Source organism: Botrytis sinoallii (genome assembly GCF_014898435.1).
Source record: "Botrytis sinoallii strain Bc 23 chromosome Unknown BSIN_001, whole genome shotgun sequence".
Taxonomy (NCBI): Eukaryota; Fungi; Ascomycota; class Leotiomycetes; order Helotiales; family Sclerotiniaceae; genus Botrytis; species Botrytis sinoallii.
The window spans coordinates 4,436,319-4,448,233 of NW_024066028.1; the positions used below are offsets into that span (position 1 = coordinate 4,436,319).

General features: G+C 31.1%; 1 protein-coding gene across 1 annotated transcript; it reads right to left on the reverse strand.

Moving 5' to 3' along the window:
- Positions 1–10,747: 10,747 nt before the first annotated feature.
- Positions 10,748–11,074, reverse strand: EAF02_000977 (uncharacterized protein; the record flags this gene model as incomplete). Its single annotated transcript, XM_038897025.1, has 1 exon — positions 10,748–11,074. The coding sequence occupies one exon, from the start codon at positions 11,072–11,074 to the stop codon at positions 10,748–10,750; it is 327 nt and encodes a 108-aa protein (XP_038763884.1).
- Positions 11,075–11,915: the final 841 nt, after the last annotated feature.

Here is an 11,915-nt window from a genome sequence, read left to right on the forward strand (position 1 = left end):
AACCTATCGAAGACCTTTACGGCTAGAAAGATACGATTATCGCTTTCCACTTAGCAAATCCAGATAAGCCAGAACCGCTTGTTTGGATAGGTTTTAAAAGATTTACTATTTCTGATCTCTTGTTAGTATTTATACTAAGCGTATCCCCGAATCGAGGCCGAGGCAAATCTAAAAAGCTCCAGCAATTGATTATTACTTTCAAAAAAGTTTATTTTAATTTAATAATAGAAATTAGAGTATTTTAATATTATTTTGTTTTCTAAAAGGTTAATTGGTATTATGATTGTGAACTGATTATCTTGAGCGGGGGGTATTGTTATAGCGCCAACTATATGATCTGTAGTTGCCTTCGTGCCTCAGGCACAGCATACTAGCGCGCCCTACTTCCTATAAGTAGGGCTTCACTCTTCCATAGCTCTTCTACCCTTATGGTACAATATAAGTCTTTATCCGTACCTTGACAAAAGGAAGCTTGTATACTGATAGCTTAGATTATATCAAGTAGTAATTGCCAACCCGGATAAAAGTGTTTATACTCTAAAAGAGATAAATAGTATCTCAATTAATAAAACCTATACAGATTTTTGCCTTAAGAAATTTATCAAAAAAAAAAGGAATATCTGCTTGTTTCCGAAGGAAGAAATAAGAAGGAGAATGATCAATCAGAATACGAGGACCTATTGGAAGTCTTGTTGAAATTACATTGATCAAATCGAATAAATCAATACTTTAATAATACAGAAATAATAATAGATCATATACAAACAAATAAAATTCCTAAAATCTTAACAATTATCTCAGGAGATTTTAATTATATATTTATGGAAATTCCGGTTATTAGTTTATTAACAAGAGTAATGTTTTTCTTTACACAATAGGAAAAATAAATACTTATCAAAAATTTAAATAGGGAAAGATGTTTGTCTTTGTCCTTGTTTGAAAATTTCAAAATCTTTTCTTTTTCCGAAACTTATCTTTGAGTATACTTTCTTTTTCATTTCATAAAAGAATAAGGAGAACTGGAAAAGCTAGATAAAGATACTCTTTATAAAGAAATAAATACCTTTCCTTTCTCTCCAAAATCGATTATCTATATTCGCTTTATTCTTCTTATATTATATTAATCCTTTCTTTTTTACAATTTCTTCTCTTCTCAATTATAACCCTTTATTTTATTTAAAAGAAACACTTACTACTTATTTCAAAACAATTCTCTTTTTCAATCATTTCAAGAATCTTTATAACTTTACCACTTTTTGGCAAAGTTATTTTTTATATGAAAATCCTTTATAATAACGGATTAACCCAAAAATAATAATGCTTTAAAGTAATCCGAAAATATAGATCTTGTTAGAAAAGGTGCTCATACCGCATATCACACTATGCTATATCGGGATTAGCCCGCATGTGACATTGTCGAGTCCACACATATATATCGTATCGTTATGTAGAACTTAATAATATTAAGGCTTTTCCACCAACTCATATATGATCTTTTAACAGGTTATGAGCCCGGGTTCGCGTGGTGTTAGGATTAGTCTTCCGGAATCACTTGATTAAAGCTACAACAGACAATAGCTATTCCGTTAAATCCGGAGATTGTTGTCTTTGTAAATATAATTCAATCCTAAAGATATCTAGGTGGCATCTAGTCCAATACGATTGAGCAATTGGGGGAGCGCGGCTCCGCTCGGCGAATGAATCTGGCTTCGGTGCTGTCGTAAGATTCCGGCATCCTGTGTGGTGTTATAAAGTGTGTGGTGCTATTACAATGGAGATTGTAATGAATACTTAGGTACACGGCACTAAAGCGATCCAGCCTGCGAGGTTGAAGACGGTGGAGATCGTAATGAATACTCAGGTACACGGTACCATAGTGATCCAATCTATAGGATTGAAGATGGTGGAGATTGTACGAAATATTCAGGTGCGTAATACCACAGCAATCCAATCTATGGGGTTGAAGATAGTGGAGACTGTACGAAATACTCAGGTGTGCGGCACTATAGTAATCCAACCTACGGGGTTGAAGAGGGCAATGAAGCTCTGGTAGATGACTGTTATCCATTCTTATCTTCTTTCGATAATTTGAGAATCTTAGTTACAGTATGATTCCCTCGATCCATTTTCGATTCTTCTCTTTTCGATTCCCATAAGCTCTATATCGATGGCAACGATGCAATATAAGCAATCGGCAGTGCTTTACGAATCGATCAAACTTTATATAGTTGAGGGTTATCTATAGAAAACCTTGAAGTTGAGAATGCTTTGAATATAGTTTATGAGGGAGCTACGAAACCCATCTGATTTAATAAAGATTTTTCTTTGTCTCAGAAATTTTCCTGCTACCCCCTCCCCATTTCTTCAACAGTTTTCCAATCATCTATATCTACGATTTGATAAGTATAATAATCATTGAATTATTGTTTTTATTTAATACTAATTTTTATAGGATTTAATTTGTTTCGCTTACCAGTTCCGCCATTTTACAACATCTCAGCTCTCAATCTCATCTCCTTTCGATTTTGATATTCTTTCACTTACCCATAGTTCGTGTAATATATCCTATTCTAACAGATCAGTATATATTACTAAGCACAGATCGACTATCTTTCTTTTCGATTATTGTCTTTATACAATTTCGACTTCGATCTTCTTTATCGACAATAGCTACACTAGCAATCGAGGGGAAGGGAGAGTATATAAGGAGCCGAAGGGTCTATAGGGACCCGAAGGCATTGAGTATAGAGAGCCAGAGGTCCCAAAGGGAACCAGAGGCGATCCGAAACCATATATAAAGGAGGAGCGGATGATTATGGTAGTGGGAGAATGCGTACTATTATATTTGGGGAAACACTCTGATATTCTACTATGTAGGAGATGATGGAATTATCTTCTATATTTCTTATAATAAAGGAGAGCAAGGATTAAGAGATCCTATATGATCAGGGTGATTATGTAGGATACTGTATTCCAATTCCTACAAGAGGTAGAGTGGTAGAACACACTCTGTGGGGGAGTGCTTCCAGCACTCCATTATATAGGAGTAGATATCTCCTATACCCTCGAGGAGGAGAGTAAGGATCAAGGGATTCTATATGACCAGGGTGATCATGTAGGGACCCGCATCCCAGCTCCTACAAGAGGGACAGAGCTGTAGGAGTACAGGCTCTATAGGCCAGTAGGGATCGTACCAATAGTACGATACCTACACCCTTAGAGAAGCGTCTACACTAGGTATTGGGTAGTCCTAGAGGAGACGATTTTCTTTAAAAATTGATTAAAGATATTGGTTCCTGGAAGAGGTATTATCAGCGATCAAACACTCCCATGATTATATTACTTGCTGATCCGAGAACGCTTCCTGGCGGTGTGTGAGATCTGATCTATTGATCCTATAGCGGTTTTGATAGCTACAATCTCAAAGCGCTTTCTGGTATCCGTTGGAATCAACTTGCTAGTTTCAAGATATTTGTTAGTGATCCTCGAGATTTATCGAATGAGAGTGATCAAACGCTGCATACATACCTATACGATACAGATCATGCTGCTTAGCTTGGTTGAGATTAACTATAGCCCCAACTTACGATATAGCTCTCCATAGCTTTCGATAAGCTACATAGCTTCAGATATGCGATATCAGCATGGGGGAGTGTTAGAAAAGGTGCTTATACCGCATATCACACTATACTATATCGGGATTAGCCCGCATGTGACACTGTCGAGTCCACACATATATATCGTATCGTTATGTAGAACTTAATAATATTAAGGCTTTTCCACCAACTCATATATGATCTTTTAACAGATCTAATCATTTAATATTCGGATATTCAATTATAATATATATAATATAATGCAATAATAATAGTTGGTGATACTCAATTGACTAATATGTTAAATACTTTCGAGATTATTTGAAAACTTCTCAAGGAACTTCAATATATAAAGTTTATGGAATTCAATGCTTAGATGGAAATGCAAAAGGTGAAAGCTGATATTCTAATAGAAATAGCTATAGTATTAATCCTATAAGACAATCTATATATCAAGGTGTATATAACGACAAAGCAGATGAAAATCAACAATAAGAATATTCTTATGTAAATAGAAAAATCCTATAAACTGAAATAAAAGGCTATTAGCAAGATTAATATATATTGGGATTACTCTCAAAAAGATATTACATTTGCCACAATCCTCATCATAACTTACGGAATCAAGTTTCAGAATGAGCTCTTCAAGTTGGCTAGAATAGTCGATCTTAAAACAATATTGGAATTAGTCAACGGAAAACTCATATATAAACTAATAACAAAACCAAAAGTAAATATCCGAATCAATAGATATTTGATATTCTTTGAATTTAAGAATGCTTTTAGAATTCTTGATAAAAATCTTTTTGATATTGTTTTTGAATGGGATAATAAGTATAATATAAACTCAATCTTTAATATAATATAATTAATATATTAGAAAAGGCTAGTATAGACTACTTCGAGGAGATCCCATCATTAAAAATTCTGTTATTGAATTTCAAGATATCCTATTTTCTTTATTTTCCAAAAACATTGTTATTAATTTAGAAAGGTGAAAGAGATTTGGCATATTAATAATTAATGAAAACATTAAGCCTTTTAGAAATATTTAATGGACAAGATTATATCTCAATAAAATAATCTTTCAAAAAAGAAAAGTGATATGTTAGAGAATGAAAAAAGAGGCAGATATTGCTTAACCCAAAGTCTGTAAGTGTAGCTAGGAGGTATTAAACTCTTAGAACTAGTTTTACATATTCAAAGAGAAATATATTACAAAGCAAATCAGTTGGTAAGTAATAATAATATTAGTTGGTTTAAATGTCTTCTAATCTTTGTAAATACCATATTCACCAACTTACTAATATTCTTAATCTCAAGATAGCCCATATCAACTGAAAGGTGTTGCTCAAACGCCTTCGATATATATACAAGAATCAGAATCGAATCAACAAAATTCATATTCACAAAAAGCATTTCTGTTAATTTAAGGAAAGCTTTATAGCCAGTAAAAAACAGAGAGATAAATTCCTTGACATCCTCAAATTCAAATCTGTCAATTAAAATATTATTACACTAATATTAACACAAGCTTTTCCGACTAGGTTGATTGATATTTACAAGATTAATGCTTACATACCAAAAAAACGATATCTCCACCTCCACAGGGAGACTTTTGTATTATTGATTCAAGAATTCGTGAAAATGTATTGTTATTATAATTATTATAAAAAGATAAGTCTCAGCTTCGCCCATTATTATTATTATTTCCTCTTGGCAACAAGCCTTCCAATAAGATTTAAAAATTTGGCGAAATATTGTATTACAGTATATGGATCGAGAGTTTCATTTGATTTCTATTCCTTTTTTTATAGTTATTGTATAAATCGGTAAAGCTTTTGATTATACCTTTATATATAGTAATATAAGAAAACTGTATGTAAAAGATAATACAATATATACTGATAATCTTATCGTGTATATTATTTATTTGACAAACAAAAGTGTTAATGAGTTGATATGCGGAGTTTGTATAACAAGATGAAAGTAGAAGTCGAGCAAGATATAATATAGTATGAATTTGTTAAGAAAACTTTTGGAAAGTTTAATAGGCTTTTTGAAAAAGAATACTTTTAAGATATAACCTCAAAAAAGAAGTATACAGGTTATATTAAGCTAGTTAAGTCTGAATAATTCGATAAAGTGAACAATGCGTTTTAGGCTTTTATTGTTGGTGGTAATCCGATAAGCTTCAGGCAGAGTACGAATGGCTAAGGAAACAGATTGCTTGCTGTATTTATTATTCTATATACTATAGTAAAACTAGCTCCTGATAACAGCTTAAATCCTATTTTCAGGAATGAAATGAAGTATAAAGATGTTATAAAAGCTTATCGTAATTTGAAACCTATTTTTGATAAATATATTACTAGTAATAGGTAATACAAAATTCCCGGATTTCTGGTTAAATATCATTTAATTTTGCAAAACTCTATTAAACAAATTCTCATCAATAAACTCTTTTGGGATAATGTATTTGTTTTTAATGAGACAATGAGATTTTTCATTATAAATAACTAGAATTTCAATTAGTGGTACAAAAAATATATAAAAGTTATCAAAGTTTTTTTTTACACAGATATTTGATAATGTTAAGTTTATTGAGAAAAGCTATAAGGATAAGTTTTACTTTGAAACTGTTAAGAATCTTTTGGAGGGTGAGTATAAAAATATATATATTGAATCGGATAGTAAAAAAGAAATCGAATTTATTTCGTTTAGTGATGACAAGAACTCTGATTCTGATTTAAGTAAAATCCTAATAAAGATTCTGATGAAGATTTAAATGAGAATCCAGATCCAGATTTAGGCTAAGATAAAACTGGACCCTCAAGCATTCCAAGATATAGGAAGTCTAGGTGTAACAGGATTCTGGAAATAGAGAAGGGATTGGAATCTAAAATACAAAAGAGAACTTTCAAGCAATATAAATAGAACAAGAATGTTGAAACTCCAAGTCGATGGAGTAATTGGGTTCAATAAAAGGTTCTGAAAACAATTTTAAGCTATTGAAACTATTAGTTTATTATAACTTTGTCAAAATTCGGCAAAGTTATATCGATTGATATCAAGAGCTGATCAATGAGTCGCTACTTCTGGGAGTATCGGTATTTGTATCTTTCCTTATCTTGTTTTTCTTATTTCTTTTTTTTTCAGGATATACTTTTTTTTTTTTCCTTTTGATTTGATCGGAATGATCAACCTTTTTATGTAGGGAGGAATGTAAGTGAAACTTGGTACTGGTCATATGATCTCTTTTTATAACTAATATTTATAGGTTTTCTTTGTATAGTTAGAGAAAGCAATCAGTTCCCATCCATCTTCTTATACGTTTTGTAACACGCTATATAGAGCCTTTTCCTCCTCTTCTCCATCGGAGGCGCTACGTCTCAGTGACTTATCTGTGGTATTTACGAAGGACTACTTTATGACCCTACCACCTTCTACTCTTTTACATTAGAATATATCAAACTATAATTTATATTCCATTTAAAAACAATCGATAATCAGTACTTACTAATAAATCGCTTGAAGCCAATAATACAAAAATGTAGATAAGGAATAGGTATAGCAAAAGGATCTTTTACAAGAATCTAGTAGCTAAGCCTTTTTATTTTAGAGATTCAATACTCGAAGCTATTCTATTTGTATTACTCGATTAACTACAAAACAGATCCAACAAAAGGATTAATCAAAAAAGAAGTAGTTCAAGCCTTTAAAGAATAATAGTGATAACTTCTATCCAAAGATTATATAATCTTCTCTGATAAATCAGAATAAAATTATTAATTATAAACATTGTGTTGGCTACAGATATATAATATATTGTAATAATACTCAAATAGCTTTTGGATTTAAATAGATCCAAAGTAATTTATATATATTTGATATAAAAGTAATAGGAGTATAATACGAATTAGAGTATCTAATTATTATACTTGAAAATCCCTTGAATAATCAGATTTAAATATATATTAACAGTATATCAATTATTTAGAATATATACAAAAATACATTATTTATAATATAATAGGCTTTTCACAAATATTATAAAGTAATAAAACAACTCAATATTAAGATAAAGTGGTCATCTAGACATATGGAGATCCTGATCCAGATCAAATGGTCGCCAGGCCATACAGGGATCGAGGGGAATAAGCGAGCAGATGCACTCGCTGATGAAGGGATAAGAAAATCAGCCTCAGGATATGCGAACCGATCTATAGCGAGCGGTATTCGCTTTATAGCAAAAACCGTTATGGAATCGATAGCATAAGTGTGGTAGATCAAACAGATACCAACGCTCTCCAAACAATATCAGAAATGGGACTCAAAAAGTACAAACAAATATCCTAAGGAATTAGAACTCTTATAAGCAACTCTTCATTGTATACTAGTGATCCGCTCAGCATATGGCAATTTCAAAAGCTATTACCGATAATTTAAATATAAGGAAGCAATAATCCATTGCTTATATAGAGCATTCAAATCCCCCGAGTATATTGTATATTGCTGTAAAGTCCTTACAATCTATAAAACCTGGCTCCTAGATATCAAATTCAAATATCCATTTTGTAATTAAGCAGTTCAAGAATGATTATTGAAACAATTAATATATACACTAGTCAAATTCGCTAAATTTATTACTATAACAAACTTCTATAGAAGTATATATTCTAAAATACTATCAAAAGAATAGAAGAAGAGAAGAAAAGAAATCGATTAATTCAAACGAATATAAACAGAAAATAAAGAGAATAGATCTAGAAAAGCTATATAAAGAAAATTGAAACACATAGCATATCATATTATAATAGAATATATACAAAAACTATTCTTATAGAATAAAGTAGTTTTCAAACAAATATTATATAGAAGATCGGAAAGCGTATATGGAGGTGTTTAGAGAATTGAAGATAAAGGTGTAAGTACATTAGCTATCGCTTGGGAGGCTATTGAGGGTATTGAGATCTTATCCTTAGAAAAGGGGGATCATATAAACTAGAAGATCATCCCGCAGTTTAGCCCAACCGTAATGCCCCCTGGGGAGGCCTCGCCTATACGGCCCGGTTGAAAATTACTAATAATAATAATAATAATAATAGACATATGGAGATTAAAGGTAATAAGAAAACAGATTATTTAATAAATATAGGTATAATTAGGTTTATAAATTAAATAATCGATAAGTTATTAATAATCAATGGGGTTTGAATGATTATTTATTAAAAGTATTTATATATAAAATCTACCTAGTAGGAAGAGATAAACTCCTTTCTGTGACGATTCAGTCCCTTTCAGGTTCCTTTCTCAGTCACTTAGCTTCTAGGACCTTAGCCTAGCACGTGACTCATTGGTGTATATAGTCCGGAGCCCTTACAGTTCTCTTCTTATTCTTTTCTTCCTTCTTTAGTTTTAGATTCTAAGGTAGAATTGAATCCTTTTATGACAGTCCTTCACACTTTCTTTTCGCTAATTATAAAAAATAATCTCCTAGATATAATATAAAGAAACCAAAGAAACTAATTCTATTAAGAGTAATCTTATATCGATTAATAACTATAAAAATAGATTATAGCGATTACACTATTTACCATCAGCGATTTGGTTATCAAAATAACAAACTGAACTGCTCATACAGTAATACTAAAGAATCATATTATTTCTTTAAATATACTATAAACAATCTAAAGTATTCAGACTAGCCCCTTGTTCCTATAGAAATACAATCTAATAAGGAAATAATTATATATATTAAAAAAACTCTTATATATATCTAATAAGCTTATTTAATTAATTATTGATTTAGTGTCACGGGGTGACACTAACGCCCTTTCTGTCCTGTCCTGTCCTGTCCTGCTATATATGTGAGAGTAAGGTAGAACTTCCAGTTCTACCTCCTAGTCTTTTGGGCGTTTAGCTCAGCGGTAAAGCTTCTGAATACTCCCAGAAGTGATCCCGTGACATTTAGAGTTTTATATTCAGATCTATTCTAACTACTAAAGAACCCTTAAAAAGCAATAATCTTTTTAATAAAGCTTATTATTTACTCTTTATAAACTTATTACTTAATTAATTATTCAAATATATTACACCTCTAAAAACTATAAACCCAATATACAATATAAAAGCCCTATTACTTGATTAAACAAATAGTAATCTACTTTCGCTTTTCTTCTCTATTATAAAGATTGAAGTCCTATAATAAGTTTATCTATCCAAAAACCAAGTTTTATTTTAATGATAATTTGGATTAGATATTCCCTTTTAAAAACAAAAGTAGATTGTATTTGTAGAAAAGTGAATAGCCCTTGATATTGAAGTTAAATTGCTAAATTCGGTTGTGATGATTATATTGCTCAAATAGTTTCTTATTTTGGTATATCTAAATACTCTTAGGGAGATCCAAAATAGATGTTAATTAATATAAATAAATAAAAATAAATAAAAAAATGATTATTATAATATTAAAAATAAACTTTTAGTATTATAATAAAACTTGAAAATCTCTATCTAATTGTTTTATAAATTTAAAAAGCAAAAATAACTTTATAATAATATTATAAATCAAGAAGTTTTATTATAATACAAAAAAGACTTTTTATATATATAAGTAAATAATAATAATACAATAATAATTTTCAAAAATAATAAATCAAAAATATTTTAAAAAAACATTAAATATAATTATAAATAAAACAAATTGAAATGGGAATATAATTATAAATTTAAAATTACTTAAACTCGAAGTATCTATAATTTGTCTCATTACGGGGTGCGTCTCGAAACACAGGGACGAACGTTAGGGAGGTTTAGATCGATGGAGCGAATTTTATTTCAATCTTGATTGTATATAATGAAAAGTACCGAATTTCAACAGCGCGTCTAACTTATAGAATATGTTATATAAATACTAGGGAATGTTAAGGAAAATAGGTGTTGAACCTAACTTAGCATAGAAGAGATATAATTATATCAATTCTTCTCCATCAAGAGGGAGATAAACCAAAGGAAAGAAAAGAATGAATGAATGAAAGAAAGAAAGAAAGAAGGAGAATGAAAGCCTCGTATCCTTTAATTTTGATTTCCAAGACTCATATTTCTGATCTCTTGCTGTATTTTTACCATTATTTCAGCCATTGCCTTAGCTACTTCTTTTGATACTGTTCCTCTAACGAACAATTCATATCCCCAACATTTTGTTGGGAATTTCGTTGCAATTCGGATTGTGATACCCGACCTCGTCCCCTTTTATTTGTGGGTGTATAGTTGTCCTCGGATTCAGATTCGGATTCGGATTGCTCTTGCTCTCGTCGAGATCTACCCCTACGAATTGCCTTTCCAGCTGGTTTCCAGTCCATGAATTTGGGCCAAGGTGGTTCTTTGACTGCAACATCATATTGATTGTAATGTTGTTGAATCAATTGATCGGCGGTTTTGTGACCTAAAATTGTTCGAAGAGTTGTTCGAGTCATGAAATGTTCCTTAATAACAGCTCCGTCTTTAAATTTACCACGAATATATGTTGGGGGAAGCTTTTTGTTACTTATTGTTTCGAACTCTTGAGCTGTAGCTCCTGTAATGCCCTGGAATTGCTGCTTATATTGCCCCTTTGATGTTTAGGTATATCTAAGAGTTCTGCTTGCTCTCCCTCAGGAACGTCATTCAAGTAACTTTGTGCTGCTTCAAAGCCAATATCGGCTTCAGTTCGAAGCTCAATGTCGGATATTGATTGGTTTTTTGGATTTGACAAATGAACTTCCACGAAGAACTCAATTATAATAAATTTCGAAGGAAACTTTTTCTTTGAAATACGACCCGTTCGCAATCGATTTAGATTATAGTTATTAAATCAAATTGATTGTAATTGCCCCTTAGTGATTCTGATCAGTAGTTGTTGTGCTATTGTTGTTGGCGTTTCGAACACGAAACATATACGAAAATTCGCGTAAAATTTTCTTACTCTGAATTATTAGAATAAGAATAAGATTTTTAATATGAGTTTTTTTTAATAATCCATCAATATTTAGGGATACAGCTATGATGGAGGCTCCTTTTGAAGCCTTCATTATATCAAATATTTATCCTATTGTTGTTCTAGGTACCCCAATACCTTCAAAGCCTTTCCCTGCCTTCTGAAAACCCTCAATTCGAAATCTCTAGCTCTATTTTATCAACCAATTAGCTAGCTAGTTTTGGAAGAAGATTTGAAGAGTTCAATCTATTTAGTGATCCTTTTATTATTTAAGATATAATCAATATTATCTATATATTCAATTAGAATAAGAAACGGGGTTCTATAATACCCCTTAGCAA